This window comes from Pelophylax lessonae, assembly GCF_965119305.1.
Source record: "Pelophylax lessonae genome assembly, chromosome: 4".
In the NCBI taxonomy this organism is placed as follows: Eukaryota; Metazoa; Chordata; class Amphibia; order Anura; family Ranidae; genus Pelophylax; species Pelophylax lessonae.
The window spans coordinates 323,319,385-323,343,321 of record NC_138771.1 but is presented as its reverse complement, the minus strand read 5'-3'; the positions used below and the strand labels follow the sequence as shown (position 1 = coordinate 323,343,321).

Below are 23,937 nucleotides of genomic sequence, written 5' to 3'. Positions count from 1 at the left end.
CCCAACGTTGGATTCTGTGTCCTGGCTGCTGACTGTTATCTTTCCCTGGTGTCTAGTGGTAAGCATCTGGTCAGGTAAGTGCCTTTTTTATTATTATCATTACCTGGTGGTGTAGTGGTACAGTCGCCCTGGTGTCTAGTGTGTGGCTGTACTCTTCTGGCTTCCTGGTGGTCCGGGAGGTTCTCTGAGCGCCATGGAACGCTATGCGTTCCATCTTCGGTGCCTCTCGGCCGCTCTGCGCATGCGCGCCGACCGGCCGGGAGCGAGGCTTGGTTCGCGCATGCGCAGTAGCGGCGATTGCCGCTATTCGCGCATGCGCAGTTGACGCGGCCGTGACGTCACGGCCGGCGCCAAATTTAAAGAGCTGTCAGTCCCACAATCGGTGGGACTGACTGTAGAATCGGCGTTCCCACGCCCATTGCGATGAATTCCAGGTATGTGGATCTGCACCAAGGGGGGGCATTGCTGCTTATATATACATTGTCATATACTGATTTTTTGCACTGTACTGCATCAATCTCTTTTAGTGCATCTGCTGTGTGTCAAATGGACACCTCACCGCTCCCCTGCGACCAGCCCTCTCTGAGGTAAGCTCAGGGCTGGTATGGGGGGGGGCAGAACGTTTGTCAGTCGATCCTGTATTCCCTATATATATTTTTTCTTTGCAGCTCCTCCTCTAGGTCCGATCGACCTCAGGGCACGCGGGAAGATCGCCATGCTAAATCGCATCATCGCTCTTCCTCCAGACATGGCTCATCTAAGTCCAGATACCGTAGTAAAGACCGGTCACCTCCTAGGTCTTCACGCCAAGCCAGAGAGACAAAGTGCTGGGGCTGTGGTATCCGATTATTGGACGGAAAATCGCTATGCGACTCCTGTTATTCCCGGGCAGCGGGTGAAAGAGGAAGTTCTGACCAGCATCTTGAATCTATGGTCAAACGTATAGTAAAAGACTCCCTGGCTGGTCTTAACAAGCAACAGTCTCCAACGCCAGATCCATCCGCCTCTCCTGCTAGAGAGTCCACTGGCGGACGGGCCCTGGAATCGTCTGAACCTAGCCATCCCTCCGTGTTTGAGTCTGACAGCGATTCGGATCAAGACGAGCCTAGCTTGGGATTTTCATTTAATCTGGTTCCACCATTAGTAAAGGCCGTCAGAGAAACCTTGAATTGGGAAGACCCAGCGGTCTCCGCCCCAAAGCAGAGAAAATATTTTAAGCAGCTGAGCAAGGAGCGGCTGAACTTTCCATTTATTCCCGAATTGGGGGAAATTATAACGGAAGAATGGAGCAAGGTGGAGAGAAAGAACTCCATGGTCTCAAAATTGGCTAAACTCTATCCGTTCAAAGAAGAGGAAGTCAAACACCTGGAATCTCCTCCGCTTGTGGATGCGGCTGTTATGAGGCTAGTAAAACATGTCACTTTGCCTCTTGAGGATACGGTTTCCTTTAAGGATCCCCTTGACAGAAAAATTGACACGGATCTGAAGCGTGTCTATCTTTCAGTGGGTGCTGCTTGCAAGCCGGCCCTAGCCTTGGCATCTCTGTCCAAAGCCATGGAAGTATGGGTGGACAATGTCGATGATTCCCTCAGAAGCTTCTCTGAAGATGCAGCCAAGAGCTCTCCTATCCAGGAGTTAAAACTGGCATCAGCCTTCCTGGGGGAGGCGTCTATTGATATGATCCGCCTGTTAGCTCGAGGGATGCTATCATCAGTTACGGCAAAGCGTGCTCTTTGGCTACGCCCTTGGTTGGCTGATCCTGCTTCTAAGCAGGTATGGTGCCGCATTCCCTTTGAGGGTTCTTCCCTCTTTGGGAATAAGTTGGATAGCGCCATCTCTAAGGCTACTGGTGGTAAGTCGGGCTTCCTTCCCCAGGATAGGCGTCTTCTTGGTCAGAAAAGACTTCCTCCCAGAAGACAAAGTACTGATCGTGCCAGGGAGGCACGTACTTATAGGCCAGGAAGGGAATTTGGAAGAAATTGGAAGTCCAGGCAATCTTCCTTTCGGAAAGGCCCCAAGAGCAATCCATCTGCGGATAGAGACTCCACAAAGTCCTTTTGAGATTGGGCCCGCTCAGGCCAGTCAGGTGGGAGGTCGTCTCTTTCACTTTCGGCGGGTCTGGGCGGCCTCAATCCGGGATGCTTGGGTCGTCAACACGGTCTCTGCAGGTCATTCTTGGACCTTCATCAGTATTCCCGGAGACAGATTTTTTCCTACCTCCCTTCCTCGGTCAGGCGACAAAAGAGAGATTCTCTTGTCTTACGTAGACTCGCTAGTCACTCAAGGAGCAGTGGTTCCAGTGCCAGAATCCGAAAGAAGACTCGGAGTGTACTCTCCTCTGTTCATGGTGCGCAAGAAGAGCGGCGCCTGGAGACCAGTGATAGATTTGACGCACTTGAATCGCTTCATCGAAGGAGAAAAATTCAAGATGGAGACTCTGTTCTCCATTCAGCAAGCCGTCCAACCGGGGGATTGGATGGTCTCAGTAGACCTGAAGGATGCATACTTCCACGTGCCAGTGGCAACGGAGTTTCAGCAATATCTAAGATTCTCGGTCGGCCAACGTCATCTACAATTTGTATGTCTCCCATTCGGGCTTTCCACGTCGCCTCGTACCTTTTCGAAGGTCTTATTAGCGGTGGTAGCCTTGATAAGACTGAGAGAGGTCCGTCTTTTTCATTACCTGGACGACCTCCTTCTTCTGGCCCAAGACAAGTCTGTCATCCTGGAACATCTAGCTCTGGTCATCTCGTCTCTAGAGAGGTTCGGCTGGATCCTGAACAGAGAAAAGAGCCATCTGATTCCCACTCAGTCCCTGGTCTTTTTGGGCGCGCTGTTCAACACCAAGAACAGTACCATCTCTCTGCCAGAAGAAAAGATTCCGGTAATCAGGGACAGAGTGTCTTTGGCTTTGTCGGCATCCCGTCTCACAGCAAAGCAATGCCTAAGGGTAATTGGCACCATGGTGTCAGCAGCCCCTATGGTGAAGTGGGCTCTCTGGAAGATGAGGCCTTTTCAGAGGGGTTTTCTTCAGCAGTGGAACGGAGTCAGCATTTCTCAGAGAATAGTGATAACCACAACCATGAAGAGCTGGCTGCCTTGGTGGCTACAACTGAAGAACTTGCGCAATTGTCACTCCATAGCCCCCATATCTTGGGTGATAGTGACATCAGACGCCAGCAACACTGGCTGGGGCGGTCATTGCGGAACGGAGATGGCCCAAGGGAAATGGGACTTTTTGTCTCGCCAGACTGTGTCCAACATTTTGGAACTACGAGCGGCCTTCCAAGTGTTACTAGCCTTTGGCCACCTCATTTGGGGCACCTCAGTCATGCTGAGGTTAGACAACACGACTGCAGTAGCCTATGTGAGGAGACAAGGCGGAACTCGCAGTGCATCCCTGCTTCGGGAAGTAGAGCCAATAATGACCTGGGCTCAGAGAAACCTGGTCAATCTGTCGGCAGTTTACATACCAGGGGCACAGAACACACAAGCGGATTTCCTCTCGAGAACACAACTCAACAACAACGAGTGGTCTCTCCACGAGGATGTGTTCAACTGGATCCTGTCCTTGGGGTTCATCCCAGAAGTAGATCTATTTGCCTCCTTCAACAACAGGAAGTTGCAGAAGTTTTACTCAAGGAACAGAGATCCCAGAGCATTCGGGGTGGATGCCCTGACAGATTGCTGGAAGTTTCACAAGGCTTATGCCTTTCCCCCAGTGCCAGTCATCTTTCAATTTCTGCGGAGAGTCCAGATGGAGTCAGTCAAAGTGGTTGCAGTAATCCCGTTCTGGCCCAAGAGACCGTGGTTTCCCCTATTATTCCAGCTGAGCTACCGCGATCCAGTCCCTCTTCCTCTCAGGGCAGATCTGCTGTCCCAGGGCTCCATCCTTCACCCATGCCCAGCCCGTCTGCACCTTCGGGTCTGGTTTTTGAGAGGGGAAGGCTGGAAGCGTTAGGATGTCCGGAAGTAGCCATACCAACTCTTTTGAGTGCTAGAAGACAAAGCACGAATAAAACCTATGAAAGGATTTGGGCTAGGTTTACCTCTTTCCTAGAGTCCAAAGGAAAGTCCTGGTCCTCTCCTTCCGTGCGAGATATTCTGTCTTTTCTTCAGTCGGGATTGGAGTTGCCTCTTTCAGTGAGCGCCTTGCGAGTTCAAGTTTCAGCCATATCCGCTTTCACAGGCATTTCCTGGGCTGCACATCCTTTGATCAGGCAATTTTTCAAAGGGGCAGTAAGGCTAAGGCCACAGAAGAAACTGAGATTCCCCAAGTGGGACATGCCTTTGGTCCTTAATTTCTTATCCTCAGTTGGCTCAAGTCTTGAAGATCCCATATCCGTGAAACATCTCACCCTTAAGACGGTCTTTCTGGTGGCCGTCACATCTGCAAAGAGGGTGTCAGAGATCCAAAGCCTGGGAAGTAAGGAGCCTTTTCTGACTTTCTTCCCGGATAGAGTTGTCCTCATTCCAATGATGGGAGCAAAGCCAAAAGTCACGTCGGTCTTTCACGAGAACCAAGAAATTGTTCTCCCTACTTTCAATTCATCGTCCGAAACTCCGGTAGTCCATCCTCTGGATGTGGGCAACACACTCAGACAGTACTTGGAAGCTACAGCCTCTTTTCGAAAGACAGATTATCTCTTTGTCCTATTGTCTGGGAAGAACAAAGGTATGCGTGCCTCTTCAAGATCAATTGCCTCCTGGATAGTAGAGGCGATTCAGTGGGCTTATAGAGAGAAGGGCTTGGTTCCTCCTAAAACGGTGACTGCGCATTCTACTCATGGTGTCGCTACTTCATGGGCAGCTTCAAGACATGTCGCTCCGGATGTGGTCTGCAGAGCAGCGTCTTGGTCGTCCATTCATACATTTATGACACATTATTGTGTTGAGCCGGCGGCTCTTTCTTCTGTTGGTTTTGGTGCTCAAGTGTTATCTGTTGCAGGTGTTAATTAAAAATTTTCAGCATCTGCCCACCCAATTGTGTTTTGGCGAGTTATTTCCCAAACGTATGCTGCCATGGAGTCTGTCAGGAAAACGGAAAATTTATATCAAATACTTACCGTAATTTTCCTTTCCTGATGGACTCCATGGCAGCAGGAGTCCCCTCCCAGTTCCTGAGTAGGCTAGTTACAGAACACGGATGCTGAAAGGGAGCAAGGATTTATGGGAGTGGGGTCCTATAGGGTAGGAGTGGAGGCGGGGCTACCCAAACGTATGCTGCCATGGAGTCCATCAGGAAAGGAAAATTACGGTAAGTATTTGATATAAATTTTCCGTTATTCATGATGTTTTAACTACTCCAGCTGCGGAAGGTTTTGCCCCCTTCCTGACCAGAACACTTTTTGCAATTTGGCACTGCGCTGCTTTAACTAGTAATTGTGCAGTCATGCAACTCTGTACCCAAATGAAATTTGCATCCTTTTTTTTCCCCACACATAGAGAATTTCTGTTATTAAAAAATCCAACAAACTAAATTTTTGTCATACATTTAGAACAAAATGTATTCAGCCACATGTCTCGGATAGAAAAAATATTAAAAAGCGCATATTCATTGGTTTGCGCAAAAGTTATAGCGTCTACAAACTATGGTACATTTACTTGAATTTACACAGCTTTTAGTTTATGACTGCCTATCTCATTTCTTGAGGTGCTGTCAGGGCAGTACAACCCCCCGCCCCCCTAAATTACCTCTTTTTTTTAAAAGTAGACACCCCAAGAAATTTGCCGAGAGGCATGTTGAGCCCATTGAATTTTTAATGTTTTTGTCACAAGTGATTGAAAAATGACAAAAAAAACAAAAATTACAGAGTTATCGCTGAAATTATATATTGCTCACACATGCCATGGGTATATGTGTAATTACACCCTGAAATACATTCTGCTGCTTCTCCTGAGTATGGGGATACCACATGTGTGAGACTTTTTGCAAGCCTAGCCATATGCAGAACCCCAAAAAGCAATCACCGCCTTCAAGCTTTCTTAAAGCGCAAATTGTTGATTTAATTTCTCACTACCTATACAGTTTAGGAGACCATAAAATGCCAAGATAGCATAACCCCCCCCCCCCCAAAGATGGCCCCTTTTCAGAAAGTAGACACTCCAAGCTATTTGCTGAGAGGCTTGTTGAGTACATGGAATACGTTATATTTTGCCACAAGTTTCGGGAAAATTACATTTTTTTTTTTTAATGCCCATGTTGAGGGATAGGCCTAGAAAGGTTTTAAATTCGGGAACCGTTATAGGTTTCCAGCCAAATTGTCTGGCAAGGGTCAAATTTGAATTTGTGGAGATAAATTAATTAGCATAGAAATTGCTTTGGTCCACAATAGATCCGTACAGATCTTCTGTGAAAAACAAGGGGAGTAAAATTGGCTGTTTCCACTTGAATTCTGGGTTGGCCAGTGAATGGGGGAAGTACCGGCGCTGCAAAATCTTTGGGCTGCCAATCAGGATTGGCAAGCCCATCAGGAAGGGTACTATGGGCTTTACGGGCTTGCGTTCAAATTTTTGGTGGCTGCGGGACACTACCTAGCCATCGCAGCAGCTTGAACTGCACTTATGGGACTCTTCACATCACCAAGTGATACTGCAGTGCTGGTTTGTCTATGACCAGGGGTTACTAGGCTGCTGGTACTCGCCAGTTCACCAGAACGTTGAGCGGCACTACTACCAACAATCATACGAGAATCATGCGGTTGTTGCAGACAAACAGGGTCGGGTACAAATAATCTTAGCAGGGACTTCTACTCCGTCATCAGAGCTATCTGTTAGGGTCCCACTGCTCTCTACATGTTCATATACTGAGCCTGATTCTGACAGTGAGGACCCCCTATCGCTCTCATCTGTCATGCTCGGTATACTGTAGGCCTCTTCACTAGTATACCTTTCGCTTGATATTATGGCCACTAAATTTACAGGTACCTAGTGTGACTCACAGGTAAAAAAGCACCTGGCTGTCGAGGACTGTTTGAAGTGCTATGAAAAAAAAAAAAATGTGCTAGTGCTAGCAGAGATCTTGCCTGACTCTGCTAATGCTGAGGATTTGTGTGCTGTGTATTGGAAGTGACAGTGATCCATTGATACAGCACTTCTTGGGGGCTGGGCGGAAGGGCTAAACGCAGGTGCTGGCAGGTGTCAGGGCTGATCCTGCTAATGCCACTTTAATGGGAACACTAAACTATTGGGGATGCTAGTATAGTTCTGATCAGATCAAAGATGTTGATCTGTTCAAACACTATACTAGTAATGGAGGTATATAGTGTGTGTGTTAGTGTTACTGGCAATCAAAGGTTTAAAATCTGACGCTATATTAAGACACTGACGCTAACGAGCTAACTAGCGTCAGCCGTGACACTTATACAGTGATCAGTAACTTATCTGTATACTGTATATAGTGACACTGTGACAGGGCAGTGAAGGAGTTAATTGGGGGTAATCAAGGGGTTAAACCTTTATTAGGGGATATATGGCGGGTATCCTAAACCTATCTGGGACTGACGATAATTACCGCTGGTGCTAACTGGCATCACCAGTGACACTAATACAGTGATCAGTAAATTATCTGTATACTGTATATAGGGACACTGTGACAGGGAGTGAAAGGGTTAACTAGGAGGTGATCTGGGGGGTGATCAGGGGGTTAAATATGTGCCTGTGTGTACTAGTGTCAGTGTAGTGCTTGTGTACTCACTGTGATGCTTTCTCCTCTCATGCTGGAACTGAAAAGGGCTCCATGAGAGGAGATTGCATCATTGTAATGTAAACACAGGCACAGGATGTTCTGCAATTGATCAGAACCGATCACGAGGTCCAGGCCATAAGTCATTGGCCTGGACCTGATGACTGATCCATTCTGAACAAAATCAGGTCACCGTGGGAACGGTGTGAGCATGCATCATGTACATATACATGATTTTGCACAACCGGGCGGCCCTGCCGCAGTATATATGCGGTGGGCGGTCCGGAACTGGTTAAAAACACTCACCTCTGTGGGCACATTGATGATAAGGCATTTTTATTTGGGAAAATTGTAGATTTCATGCTTATAACGAAACAATGTTTGTTTTCTGTGCACCTGAATGCCTTGAGCAAATTTTTCTATGTGCATATGAAGTGCTTTGAAATTGAAGTAATGTTGGCCTGTGGAGCTGCTTCCTCTTATTTCGTGTAAGTACGCTGTTTAAAAAACATCTTGCAGCATTTTACTAAGAAATATATCACATACAATGTTCAGAATTTATCAAAATTGGAACAGCGATAATATTGAGCAGCTGTGCATAGTAACCAATCAGCTTGTAAATTCATCTTGTTCAGATAAGCTTTTAAAATGAAAGGTAGATGCTGACAGCTGCTCTAGATTCTGGTGGCCAAGTTTTGATAAATTCCCCTCAATTTTTTTTTTTACATAAACATCTGACAGAGGAGCAACTTACCAGCGATGAAAGCATTGTTCCATTAACATTGAACACCAGGGGCATATGAATAAAGTAGTGAATGTCACATTCACCATATATTTACTGCAGCTGTATCTCCTGTGTTTGTGTTTTAAATTTCAGGAAACAATCAATCACATGTGTAAGGCTGGCCATACATTATACAATTTTCTTATTCCATTTTCCTTTAGATTTACCAAAACCGTATATGAGGTCAGACCTAAACACTTTCAATGTGTTTGCAGCAAGGCAGGCTCTTGCATACATAGTTGAAGGTAAATCTAATGAAAATTGTATAGTGTATGGCCAGCCTAAGTCTGATAAATGTCACATTCATTGTTTTATAAATGCCCCCCTATACATCAGGGCCGGCCTTCAAATTTCTCTCATGACTAAAGTGCCATTAACCTTTTGAAGGTAATAAAAGAAGTGAAATGAAGTTGTTATTGGTTGTTATTATGGTGTAATGAGCTTTAAATAGCTCCAATGGATTAGGGAACTTTTTTTCAACTGTCCTGGGTCGGTTCTTTTGCTCTTGTCAACCTCATTATTTTACTTTTTTCCACAGAAAGCAAAAACAGACAGTGTAAAAAATATTTAAGTGACAATACAACAATAACAATGAAATACAGTTCACAAAATAGCAAAGTAAGTAAAATGAGTAAAAACACAAATACATGGAACACTAAATAGAGAAAATAGCAGAGTTTTTTTTTTTTTTTTTTCCAAGCACAGTTTCTGCTTAAAACAGTTTAAATAAAAACACTCTGCTCATCCCTATTCACTGGTGGCTCAGAAGAGATTATTGTGGATACCTACCAGTTCCTAAAGTGTTCAGATATACTACTTTAAAATGCTGAGTGGCTACACAAAATAATTATTGATAAATCATGTTTATTATTAGGATAATGGTAAATCAATCAGTATCTACTAGATTGTAAGCTCTAACGAGCAGGGCCGTCCTATTCCTCCTGTATTGAATTGTATTGTAACTGTATTATCTTCCCTCATATTGTAAAGCACTGCGCAAACTGTTGGCGTTATATAAATCCTGTATAATAATAATAATAATAATAATAATAATAATAATATCTAAACACCATTAAATATTTGGTCATCTGTTACTCAGTGATTTATGGAAATTCCTTGGTATAAAAGTGTACAATTTGACTTACCAATACCTTGCAAACAACATTTAACAGTGTGCCTGTAATCTTTAGATTATCCTGAAGAAGAAAATAACAAAATGTATTTTATTATGTGAAGCAGTTTTTTTTAAAATGTATGAAAAAAAACAATAACATAAAAAATATGATCTTTATTGACAAATACTAATGATCTTTATTGACAAATACTAGTGTTCCAAAGTATAGCATGCCAAAATGGGGTATAAAGAATGTATAACAATGGATAAAAACACATTTGAAATATTTATTAATGTGTGACCTTTGTAATATGCTCAAATATTATTTTTTGTACTGAATTTTATATATTGCCTTTGAAATAAACTCAGTTCATTGGGTTGGGAATCATCAAGGTATTAAAAAAATACTTTCAATAATAATATAATTATATTCAAATAATTCAATATTTGAAATGGTCTAGTAAATTCATATTCCTCGTGTATCCTACAGATATTTAGAAACAGGAGACTGCATCATCATGTTTGTGAAACATCCTTGGACCAGAATAATACTGGAAGAATTTAAAGATACCGGGTCTGTAGTCCATTCACTTTAACAACTATATGCCATATGACTATATGGTATTTGCATTTATTGTATGGTATTTATTAATAAACACCTCGCTTTTGTTGATATTCTAAAGCCCAGAGACTAATGCTGGGTGCTGCAGTAATGTCAGCAGCCCAAACAGACTAAAGCCTCGTACACACACACCGATTGTTGGCCGACCGATCGGCCGTCTTTTGTCCAGCGTTGTTGTGTTGGTTGAAATGTGCTCTAGACTGCACACGAATTTTGTCGGCCAACAACAACCAACTGCAGAAGTGATGTCATGTTCTGGTCTACTTTTCGTATGTTTTTTCTTCTCTGAGCATGCCCAGTCTTTATCATCACATTTTTGTCGGCCGAAATCTGTACTGACTGAGGAACAATTGGCCGTTCTGCTGACGGCCAACAAAAATGTTATAGCCTGCACACCAGATTTTGTTCGGCCGAAAAGTCGCAGTCGGTTGTCGGAAGCATCATACTAACAAGCCGACAATCAGCCGATCGGACATTGGCCGAAAATTTACGGCCAACAATCGGTGCGTGTGTACGGGGCTTAAGGGTTGTCACTCAAGTAACACTCTATAGCACATCTGTCAAACACACGGCCCGCGGCCAAATCTGGCCCTCCAGGCCATTTTATGTGGTTCTTGCATGTCTTCTGCAGCAGTGGCAGACCCCCTCATCAGCAGAAAGGATGACAGTACTCCTCCTACAGATCCTGCACCTCTCTATGAACTTGCAGCACCCCCTGGTCTCATCATTTAGTAGGTTCTGGCAACTGACTCCAGCCCTCTGGTCCTGCTCCAGACCCTGCACTTTCTACTTCCCAGCTTCTTTCCAGCAGCAGCACTTGGGGGGGCACTGTAATGTAATGGAGGATGGAGGACTCTTGACTTCTGATGGGGGCGGGGGGCTCTTAGCATCTGCATATAATTATTATGAAAATAATACAATTCTATGTCAGTTGAAAAGGAGGGTCGCACTCCACTGGTATCATCTATAAGAAACTTTTTTGGAAACTGATCAGACAGAATACCATGGCAGAACCGGTTTCTTGTGGATGATACCAGCGGTGAGTGGGCACCATGCCGGTCTGCATCTGCCCTTCACAGCTTAAGCCTTCAGTGATTATTAAAACCAGTAATAATAAAATACAGAGGCAATTATTTATTATGGTATGGATAAAATCCATTTATAAAGTCCTACAGATACAAATGGCTCTTTAAGGGCAACCATAATGCTGAGATGGCCTTCGATTAAATTGAGTTTGACACCCCTGCGCTATAGCATTCCCCTTTACTCATTTCCCAGCAACTAATTCAAATGTTATGCACAGACCTTAAAATGATTGTAAAGACAGAAGATTTTCTACCTTAATTCATTCTCTGCTCCCCCCAGCCTCCCTAAATACTTACCTGAATCAAATCTTGCTTCAGCGCTGTGCCCAAGAGCAGTGGCTCTCTCCTCTCTCTTTCTCTCACCTCACTGGCCATGAAGGCAGCAGTGGGAGCCATTGACTCCTACTGCTGTCAATCACAGCCTGTAAAGAGGGAAAAGGGGGGCGGGGCTGTGCCACTCTGTGTCAATGGACACACGAAACCTGGCAATATTGGAGCCCACATGAGTGCCCCCATAGCAAGCAGCTTGTTATAGGGGCTTTTGGAAGTTGGGAGGAGTCACGAGGCCTGCAACTCCAGAAGAGAAGGCTCAGGGCTGCTCTGTTATTTATTATTTTAAAAAGAACATAATTTCCCTTTACAACTGCATTAAGTGGATTATCTCATAAGGGAAGAAGGATATGACATGGAAGGAGGAAGAGGAATTAACTTTTGATCTAAGGAATTAACTTTTGTAAAGTAGTCACATTTGCTAGCAAGTTGCCAGTAACCCTGTGTTTAGAAGACACCTAATCCCAAACCCACAAATCTGCAGAGCCGACATTTCCAACTGTTTCCATTTGCACCTTTTTGCAGACAATATTATTTTCCAAAGCCATTCAAAACCACCTTATACTAACGATTCACACCCATGATGAATACTCACATCACAGAATGCATTACAAGGACTGCAGCCCCACCCAAGCTCCTTTTTAGGTTGCATGGACATTATATAAAACTATTGTTATTTACTCAAAAAAATGTATATTATTTACTTATATACATTTTAAGAATAGATGGACAAAGTTTAGAAATTGTTTCTGAGTTTTACACAGGACAGTCAACTTAAATATGCTAAAGATGCAATGGGGTAAATTTACTAAAACTGGAGTGCTCAGAATCTGGTGCAGCTGTGTATGGTAACCAATCAGCTTCTAATGTCAGCTTGTTTAATTAAGCTTTGGCAAAAAAAAATGAAAACTGATTGGTTTCTTTGCAGAGCTGCACCAGATTTTGCACTCTTCGGTTTTAGTAAATAACCCCCAGTATGTTTTAAATATTAATAGATTTTAGAAATTTACCGCAACTTTGAGAATTTCACAAACCAGTCTATCAGCAATTTTTCCAGCATTGTCAGAAATGTCTTCCTATATTTGTAAAAAGATAGACAGTAGACATTAAATATACATATAGTCCAATTAGACATACAATAAGTATATGACTGTAGTGTTGATATTCAATGTGTCACTTGATAAAGCTCTAAAAAACACATTTGACTTTTGGTATTTAGCTCTGCCTACCCATAGTAAGCCTTCTTCTGCACCTTTGCTTTTTCCTGTTGCTCCTGATTTTTTTTATAATTTCTTTAAACAGACCAAGCTGTGCAGCAAAAGTGGAAGTTAGATAAATAGGAGAGCCCATTTAACACTGACACGGGTGCTTCCAATGATTACCTTTAATTAATTTATATAAAACCCTTATACCAAAAAAAAAACAAAAAAAACAATGTTCTGTACCTGCTTAAAAAGTGTTAGCTAATAGTTAGGAAAGCCTATGTAAACTCCATCTCCTCTCTTTAGACAGTGCTGCTGTCCAAAGGTGCCTACACTGCTCCTCCATAGATCGAGGAGACACCCTAAGACACACATAATGGGTAACCCTTTTGCTGCCTCTGACTTATGTCATACATTAGAAGCAGTGGAGTGTTTTGCATATACACACAGCTGCTACAGAAGGCAGGAACGTGTAAAAATCTGACAAGCCAAATGTTGTCTGTCATGTAGAAGGGGCTGGGTGACCATATAGCCACCTGATTGATTTTCAATGCACCCCTCGTAGTTCACCCACCCTTATGCAAGCCACCCCCCTCCCATGTTTCTGTGGCTCTGCAGTACCCCTTTGGACCAGGGACTGACAGGGCTAGTGCAACCAGGTAAAGGGGAGAGATACCAGCAAGCATCCATTTACTGATCCCCCCCCCCCCCTATGCAATAAGAACCCAGAAGCAATGTGCAATACATTACTTTCAGTTTCAACTTTGACTTAATTAGCTTTAATGGATCTGCACTCCATTAACATCAGTTGAGGGCAGGTGAGAGATCAGAGGTTCAATAGAGGTCTCATTAAAGCGGTAGTATCCCGCTTTTTGACACTTTTACCTACAGGTAAGCCTATAATAATATCTCCTAAACCGGCATGGTATAGGAGATATTTACAGTGCATGCAGCCGCTCACGCGCTCTGAAGGTCCGGGGAGACCTTCAATTTATTTGCCGGGAGCTTGCCGGAAAATCACTCCCGCGCGCATGCGCGGGAGTGACGTCATCGCGGCTCCGGCCAATCATCGCGCCGGAGCCGTCTCTTCCGGCCAATCACCGCGCCGGAGCCGCAGAACCTGGAAGAGACGGCGAGGGATCATGGCAGCGCCCGCAGCGATGTCCGGGGGTCCGTGTCGGGGCTTCGTTCTAAGGTAAGTTACACATAATGGGCTAGTATGTGATGCATACTAGCTCATTATGCCTTTGTCTTGCAGGTTTTTTTATTTTTTTTATTTTAGGGTTTACAACCGCTTTAAAGAGAGCTTTTCACAACAAAATAGTATCACATAGGTGACATTTTGTCCCCAATGTGATAAAACAATATAAAAAATTTAAAAAATTCAAGTAACACCCAAAAACGTAAACCTCCACAAGAAAAAAATTTGATTCCCCCCAACTCCAAAATACATGCACATAACAGTATAAACACACCAGTTGTACAAAAATGTTGTGATGATTGTGCTACACATGTTATATACAACCAGGCACGAGTGTGAGCAATAATTCTAGGCCCAATTTTCATGGCTAACCCTAAACTGATGACATGTAAGGGATTTTAAAGTATCACCTGTGGATAATTTAGAGATTTTTAAGTTTGGCACAGGGGCATACAATTTTTAGGCTTGACATGTTAGATATCTGTTTACTCAGCACAGCCTCATGTTTGCATCAGTGGGGTTGATTTACTAAAACTGGAGAATGCAGAATTTGCTGCAGCTGTACATGATAGCCAAATAACTTCCAGTGTCTGCCTGTTCAATTAAGCTTTAACAAAAAAACCTATGGTTTCTATGCAGAGCTGCACCAGATTTTGTGTGTCCTAAAACTAACTTAAGTGTATTTTTTACTTTAATGTTATGGTTGATAAACTGTTGTGTTATTGTCATGTGACACAAAAAATTGGCACTAGCACCATTTTTTTCTCCAGGGTCTCTGCTTTCAGCAAATATACACTGTTTTGGATCCTTAAACTCTTGGTGCTGACGTAATGCAAATATGCAGCCTTCGGATTTAAGGGGTTGTACCAGGGTGATGCCTGCAGCTGCAGGCATCACCCTAGTAGAGTTTTATAGAGCGGATGGTCGGCTTTATTGTAATATGCAGCTAATCAGCCACTGTTATTACCGCGGCCTGCCAGGGCTCTCCCATCCCACCGGGAGGCCTGAGCGACCAGCCAGCATGTCCGCCGCCTGGCCGGAGACCCGAACAAAGCTGGAATCAGCTTTGATAAGGTCTTGGATCTAGTAACTCGGAAGCAATGTCATGACATCACTTCCAGTTTACTAAAGACCTAAAGGAAGATTTTAAAAAGTTTTGGCATTTTGAATGCTTTTAAGTGCAAAGGAGGGATTTGGGGTCTTATAGACCCAGAGATCTCTCTATAAAGAGTACCTGTCACTGCCTGTTACTATCACAAGGGATGTGTACATTTCTTGTGACAGCAATAAAAATGCTAAAAAAAAATAAAAAATAAAGGAATAGTGTAAAAATAAAAATAATATAAGAAAGAAAATAAAAAAATTAAATAAATGAGAAAAAAGAAAAAGTAAAGCACCAATCCCTCTGTGCTCGCATGCAGAAGCAAACGCATACGTAAGTCGCGCCCTCAAATGTAAACAGTTTTTAAACTACACATGTGAGATATCGCTGCGATTGTTAGAGCAAGGGCAATAATTCTGTTGCAAGACCTCTTCTGAAACTCTAAACTCTTAAAGCGTTGGCTATGAAGATTTTGAAGTACCGTAGTTTGTCGCCATTTCACGGGTGTGTGCAATTTTAAAGCATGACGTGTTGGGTATCTATTTACTTGCTGTAACATAAGCTTTCACTTTAAACAAACGAACTGGGCTAACTTTAATGTTTTTTTTTTAATTCATGAAAGTGTATTTCTTCAAAAAAAATTGCATTTGAAAGACCGCTGCGCAAATACAGTGTGACATAAAATATTGCAACAATCGCCATTTTATTCTCTAGGGTCTCTGCTAAACTATATATATATATATATATATATATATATATATATATATATATATATATATATATATATAATGTTTAGGGGTTCTAGGTAATTTTCTAGCAACAAATACAGATTTTAACTTGTGAACAACAAGTGTCAGAAAAAGGCCTAAAATGACCCCAAAAAATGCCAAAAAAACCTAGCGTCAAAAAAAAATGCCCAGGTGTGTTTTTGCTGGCATTTTTTGGGGGGTTTTGGAGGCAGGCAAAACATCTGAACTTGTGCGCAGTACCACTATACACAAGTTCAGATGTTTTTCCTGACTGCAAAGAACCCAAAAAAATGCCTGCTTTGAAACCGGCAAGGTGTGAAAACCGAGGAGAGAAGTTTCAGCTCTGTAGCATGTCCAGAACCATAAAAAAAAAAGATAGTTTGTATTAGAAAACTTTCAGCTCAGGGGGTTGGCTTCGCTGCTGTAACACCTTGCCGGTTTAATAGAAGGCATTTTTTTGGGTTCTTTGCAGTCAGGAAAAACATCTGAACTTGTGTATAGTGGTACTGTGCACAAGTTCTGGTGTTTTGCCTGCCTCCAAAAACCCCCTAAAAATGCCAGCAAAAACACACCTGGGCATTTTTTTTTTTGACGCTAGCGTCATTTTTTGGGCTTCTTTTGAGGCAGGCAAAACATCTGAACTTGTGTATAGTGGTATATATACACACATAATTATATGTATATAGACACCTAGCCATATATAGGTGTGATAGTAGCAGAAATATATTACTGTAAATGATTTCATTAGCGCAAGCATATATTTCTGCTACTATCACACCTATATATGTCTAGGTGTGTATATAAATATATGGATGTGTGTATATACACCACTATACACAAGTTCAGATGTTTTGCCTGCCTCCAAAACCCCCCAAAAAATGCCAAAAAAAAAATGCCCAGGTGTGTTTTTGCTGGCATTTTTTGGGGGTTTTTGGAGGCAGGCAAAACATCAGAACTTGTGCACAGTACCACTATACACAAGTTCAGATGTTTTTCCTGACTGCAAAGAACCCAAAAAAATGCCTTCTATTAAACCGGCAAGGTGTTACAGCAGCGAAGCCAACCCCCTGAGCTGAAAGTTTTCTAATACAAACAATCTTTTTTTATGGTTCTGGACATGCTACAGAGCTGAAACTTCACATGTACACTTTTTAGACCCCCCAGATACTAAATCCAAAGTAAAAAATCAAAAAATCTCTTTTTTTTTAAATTTTTCAATAATTGGCTTTTTTTTATCAAAAATGACAATTTTTAAGAACTTTTTTTGTGTGATTTTGTGTCTGGGGGGGGGGTCTAAAAGGTGTACCTGTGAAGTTTCAGCTCTGTAGCATGTCCAGAACCAGAAAAAAAAAAGGATTGTATGCATTAGAAAACTTTCAGCTCAGGGGGTTAGCTTCTCTCCTCGGTTTTCACACCTTGCCGGTTTCAAAGCAGGCATTTTTTTGGGTTCTTTGCAGTCAGGAAAAACATCTGAACTTGTGTATAGTGGTACTGTGCACAAGTTCTGATGTTTTGCCTGCCTCAGAAAAACTCCCAAAAAATGCCAGCAAAAACACAACTGGGCATTTTCTTTTTGACGCTAGCGTTTTTTTTGGCATTTTTTGGGGTTCTTTTGAGGCAGGCAAAACATCTGAACTTGTGTATAGTGGTATATATACACACATAATTATATGTATATAGACACCTAGCCATATATAGGTGTGATAGTAGCAGAAATATATTACTGTAAATGATTTCATTAGCGCAAGCATATATTTCTGCTACTATCACACCTATATATGTCTAGGTGTGTATATAAATATATGGATGTGTGTATATACACCACTATACACAAGTTCAGATGTTTTGCCTGCCTCCAAAACCCCCCAAAAAATGCCCAAAAAAACGCTAGCGTCAAAAAAAAAAAATGCCCAGGTGTGTTTTTGCTGGCATCAGAACTGACATCAGAACTTGTGCACAGTACCACTATACACAAGTTCAGATGTTTTTCCTGACTGCAAAGAACCCAAAAAAATGCCTTCTATTAAACCGGCAAGGTGTTATAGCAGCGAAGCCAACCCCCTGAGCTGAAAGTTTTCTAATACAAACAATCTTTTTTATGGTTCTGGACATGCTACAGAGCTGAAACTTCACATGTACACTTTTTAGATCCCCCAGATACTAAATCCAAAGTAAAAATCAAAAAATCTCTTTTTTTTTTTTTTAATTTTTCAATAATTGGCTTTTTTATCAAAAATGACAATTTTTAAGAACTTTTTTTGTGTGATTTTATGTCTGGGTGGTCTGAAAGGTGTACATGTGAAGTTTCAGCTCTGTAGCATGTCCAGAACCAGAAAAAAAGATCATATAGGTGTTAAAGGAGGGTCCCACATCCCTGTTCTACTGAAAAAATATCTTTTTTTTTTTTCATGGTTCTGGACATGCTACAGAGCTGAAACTTCACATGTACACTTTTTAGACCCCCCAGATACTAAATCCAAAAATCTCTTTTTTTTTTTTTTTTTCAATAATTTGCTTTTTTTTTATCAAAAATGACAATTTTTAAGAACTTTTTTTGTGTGATTAATAGTTAATGGGGCATGACCCAGAACCCTAGGCACTTTTTAGGGGCATTTATTGGGTTTTAGGGCTTAAAAATTGTGTTTTTTGATTACCGAAGTTCGGGTCCCATTGATTTCAATGGGGTTCTGAAATCCGGGCCGAACTTTCGGGAAGTTCGGATGTTCTGGCCGAACCAAACTTTTCAAAAGTTCGATCATCCCTAATTACCACTCATTCAATAGTCTATGTAAGCATTGCTAGAAGAAACTGTTCATTTTCTCTGTTGTGGTGAGTGCTAAGTGGTAAAAGAAGTTACATTTTATTAACGGTGTTGCAGATGCTGCTTCCAGACACATTGCCATTTTCAAATGCTACTGGCTTTGGGAAGCTGTAGGTCTGGCAGGTAGTGGAAAGATAAGCTGCCAGGCAGGAGGTAAATCAGTCAGCTCTTGGCTTCCTTATCCTATACTGCTTAAAGCGCAAAACTGCAAATTACGTCTCTCTGATACCATCATGGCTCTCTATAATTTCTGTGGTTCATATTGATAGCAGTAAACAATGAAACGCTGTTGTTAATCTTATGTACTATGGAGAAAAAAAATAAATAAATTAGTAAGTCTACTGCATACCAGAATATTTGTTGTACCTAGTACTTCATCAAGAGAACAGCCAGCTTCTTTCTGAAAGACAATATAAAAGTGAAATTGTGTTAATATTTTGTTATATTGTAGGGAATATATCTGTCATATGTTTGTATCTGCAAGGTTTGTTGCATGCACTGGATATTCTGCACTAAAAATGATATGCATTTCAAGCTGCATGAAATAAGATAGTAAATACCAGAAGTCAAGTAGAATGCATGGGTCCCTAGTGCTCAGCGGGACCTCATGGGACAGTACAAAGGGCCATGGTTATCTATCTGCTTTATTAAAGGGTTGCTATTGGCAGAGGTAGGATTTCTCCCCTAGCAACAGCTTGCAATTGGTATATATTGGCAAGCTCCTAAAGCCTGCGCTTTTCACGGCTATTTAAAGCCCGCTGCCACTCGGGATACCTCCATCACCAGGATAGGATCATGACATCTCCCCAAACCTCTCTTTTTTCCCTAAAGCGGACTTCCGGGAAAAACATTTTTTTTAGATAAAAAATATCTCTGGGACAGTCAGGGCTAGTGCATTTAAGCAACAATAGACTCTGAACTGTTCCCTGTTTAACTTACCTGTAAGAAGAAATACTTACCTTGAAAATGTCTTGTCCAGCGCTGCCATCTCAGGTGTGGGCAGCTGAAGCTGAAGCGTCCCTTTTCGTGTCCTCTTCGGTGATGTCGGAGTCCCAGAATGCCCTGCTCTTCACTTCCGGGGCAGGCGCGTCATCCCGCAGCTGGTTCTGCGCATGCCCAGAAGCTGTTCAGCAGGGAATGATGCGCCTGCACCAGAAGTGACTCCAGTGCAGGCACATTGGCTCCTGGGATCAATGACGCTCATCTCCCAGGAGTCAATGCAAAGGAGGAAGTGACGTTGGGGGCCGCGGCCGCAGAGGGAGGAAGAGGAAGGAAAGTTAGTTTATTTTCATTAAAAACAAGTTAAGTGAAACAAAAAAAAATTGTAATTATCCAATTCTTTTTCAGGTTTTTTTAAGCTAACGGACGGTGGAAAGTTCATTTTTAGGGTGGAACTCCACTTTAACCACTTTAAGACCGGAAGGATTTGCCCCCTTCCTGACCAGGCCCTATTTTGCAATTCAGGACTGTGTTACTTTAATGGACAATTGCACGGTAGTGTGATGCTGTACCCAAATAAAATTGACATCCTTTTTTCCCACAAAATAGAGCTTTCTTTTGGTGGTATTTGATCACCTGTGTGATTTTTATTTTTTTTGCTATAAACAAAAAAAGAGCGACAATTTTGAAAAATAAAAACAGTATTTTTCACATTCTGCTAAATGACATTTTCAAAAAAGAATATAAAAATCAAATTATTTTTAACATTTTAGGCCAATTTGTTTTCTGCTACATATTTTTGGTAAAAAAAAATCACAATAAACGTGTTTTGATTGGTTTGCACAAAAGTTAGCTACTAACTACGGGAAAGATTTATGTCAGTTTTATTGTTTTTTTTTTACTAGTAATGGCGGCAATCTGCGATTTTTTGGGGGACGGATCGGACCCCTGACTGACATTTTTGACACTTTTGGGGGGACCAGTGACATTACTACAGTAATCAGTGCTAAAAATATGCACTGTTACTGTAATAATGACAATGGCAGGGAAGGGGTTAACATTATGGGTGATCAAGGGGTTAAATGTGAGCCTAGGGGAGTGATTCTAACTGTGGGGGGGCGTGGCTTCTGAAATGACAATAAAGACCTGTGTTCCTATATAGAAGGATCACGGGGACTCTGTGATCATCGCAGGGAGAAGAATGGTCAGCTGTGTTTACAACAGCTGACCGTTCTTCTCTCTCAGCGGGGAACGATCGTGGGTGTCAGGTGGCAATCGGAGCCGCCGGTCCACTGCATCGGCTTCCCCGCTGACAAGCTGGGGCGGGACTGTGCCCCCTGTGGCGCGCGCTCGTCCCCCAGCCTCCCGAGAGCGAGCTCCATACATGTACGGCGATTTGCCTGGGAGAGGCTGCCTGCCACAGTATATCTGCGGCGGGCGGTCGTAAAGCGGTTAATATACTCTTGGTTATGGTGTTCATTTAATGGGGGTTTAGTCATCCAGTATATGGATAAATAATGTGACTTTATTTATATTGGATTGTTTCATGTTAAGCACAGGCATGGCACAGATGATGGTATATGCATGGCACAGGTGATGGAATAGGCATGGCACAGATGGTATAGGCATGGCACAGGTGATGGAATAGGCATGGCACAGATGATGGTATAGGCATGGCACGGGTAATGGAATAGGCATGGCACAGGTGATGGAATAGGCATGGCACAGGTGATGGAATAGGCATGGCACAGGTGATGGTATAGGCATGGCACAGGTGATGGAATAGGCATGGCACAAGTGATGGAATAGGCATTGCACAGGTGATGGTACAGGCATGGCACAGGTGATGGTATAGGCATGGCACAGGTGATGGTATAGGCATGGCACAGATGGTATAGGCATGGCACAGGTGATGGAATAGGCATGGCACAGATGATGGTATAGGCATGGCACGGGTAATGGAATAGGCATGGCACAGGTGATGGAATAGGCATGGCACAGGTGATGGAATAGGCATGGCACAGGTGATGGTATAGGCATGGCACAGGTGATGGAATAGGCATGGCACAAGTGATGGAATAGGCATTGCACAGGTGATGGTACAGGCATGGCACAGGTGATGGTATAGGCATGGCACAGGTGATGGTATAGGCATGGCACAGATGGAATAGGCATGGCACAGGTGATGGAATAGGCATAGCACAGGTGATGGTATAGGCATGGCACAGGTGATGGAATAGGCATGGCACAAGTGATGGAATAGGCATTGCACAGGTGATGGTACAGGCATGGCACAGGTGATGGAATAGGCATGGCACAGATGGTACAGGCATGGCACAGGTGATGGTACAGGCATGGCACAGGTGATGGTATATGCAGGGCACAGATGGTACAGGCATGGCACAGGTGATGGAATAGGCATGGCACAGATGTTATAGGCATGGCACAGGTGATGGAATAGGCATGGCACAGATGGTACAGGCATGGCACAGGTGATGGAATAGGCATGGCACAGATGGTATAGGCGTGGCACAGGTGATGGAATAGGCATGGCACAGATGGCACAGGCATGGCACAGGTGATGGAATAGGCATGGCACAGGTGATGGTAAGGTCATGGCACAGGTGATGGAATAGGCATGGCACAGATGGTATAGGCATGGCACAGGTGATAGAATAGGCATGGCACAGATGATGGTATAGGCATGGCACAGGTGATGGAATAGGCATGGCACAGGTGATGGAATAGGCATGGCACAGGAGATGGTATAGGCAGGGCACAGATGGTACAGGCATGGCACAGGTGATGGAATAGGCATGGCACAGATGGTATAGGCATGGCACAGGTGATGGAATATGCATGGCACAGATGGTACAGGCATGGCACAGGTGATGGAATAGGCATGGCACAGGTGATGGTAAGGTCATGGCACAAGTGATGGAATAGGCATGGCACAGATGGTACAGGCATGGCACAGGTGATAGAATAGGCATGCCACAGATGATGGTATATGCATGGCACAGGTGATGGAATAGGCATGGCACAGATGGTATATGCATGGCACAGGTGATGGAATAGGCATGGCACAGGTGACGAGTCAGCACTTCCCTGGCTGAGACACTTACCTGGCGACGGCTCGGCTCCCGGCGGCGGCTTCTCCCCCTCCTCGCGACTCCGACGTCCGTCCTCTTCTGCTCGGCTCCCGGCGGCGGCTTCTCCCCTCCTCGCGACTCCTCTTCTGCAGCGGCGGGAAGCTGACCGGGCGGTGACGGTGAGTGACTGATGCACGCACCGGCACTGCCCCCAACGAGGTCAGCATGGATGTCCTTAATCATGATTGGTCCAGGCTGGAGTCTGGACCAATCATGATCCAAGACATCACAAAAGGGGGGTGGTGTAGCGCCGTGCTCTGCGCTACAGTTACGCCACAGAAGGCTGCCATTTGGCGCCTCTGCGGGTGGAAAACCCCACCCCCCCATAGGCACCAATGGAGCGGGCTCCAAAAGGGGGGTGGGTGTAGCGCAGTGCTCTGCACTACAGTTACGCCCCAGAAGGCCGCCTCTCGGTGCCTCTGTGGGTGGAAAACCCCACCCCCCATAGGCACCAATGAGGCGGGCGCCCCTTGTGGGCAAAAAATTTTTTTTTTTTTTTTTAATCTTTTTTTTTTTCTTTTTCTTTTTTTTGGGGGGGGGGGGGGGGCGGCGCCCCTGCGCCCCCTATGGGCCGGCCGCCACTGATTTACATTTGTGCAATGCATTAATACACATTTTAAAGCATGTTGCAGTAACACACACATTGCTGCAAAGCATAGATGAAAATCGGTCCTTGACTACATATGCTTGTAAGAGAAGAATCACGAACTGTAGCTCCCTACAAACTGGTTGTAGAGTTAACAGCAGGTTACCAATAGAGTGTGCCCATGTTTTGGTCAGTCTTCTCATCTACAGCTCCACTCCAGGATAAAATCATCCCCCCCCCTCCCACGACTCCTAAATAATCATTATAGTAAAAAAATAACAACCTTAAAGATCTTTTACCTACCTGTAGCCACCATGGTCACATGACCCAGAGTCTTCTCCTCTTCTGTTTACTTAATTTACCTGGCTTTAGGCCTTATTCGAGTGTCCATGTCACTGTCATTGATATTCCCTATATGATGGCCTCTAGCGGGGTCCTCTTAGGCTTGAGGAAAATAGTAACCTGAGCAGAGGGGAGTGGAAGGGATCAGCAGGCTCAGGGGGCTTTGCAGCAATGGATTAACACCCCTAACCTTAAAACAATTGTGATGTGGGATCTGGATGGGG

The 23,937-nt window shown here is 43.5% G+C and overlaps 1 protein-coding gene across 1 annotated transcript in view; it reads right to left on the bottom strand.

The window, feature by feature from the left end:
* LOC309552636 (uncharacterized protein) overlaps positions 1-23,937 on the bottom strand; it is a gene marked incomplete at its 5' end in the record, with an annotated part of 73,795 nt that overhangs the window by 1,302 nt on the left and 48,556 nt on the right. The window contains 3 exons of the mRNA XM_082253576.1: positions 9,614-9,664; positions 12,630-12,695; positions 19,044-19,094. Coding sequence (XP_082109702.1) covers positions 9,614-9,664; positions 12,630-12,695; positions 19,044-19,094 — 168 coding nt within the window. The remainder of the gene's footprint in view (positions 1-9,613; positions 9,665-12,629; positions 12,696-19,043; positions 19,095-23,937) is intronic.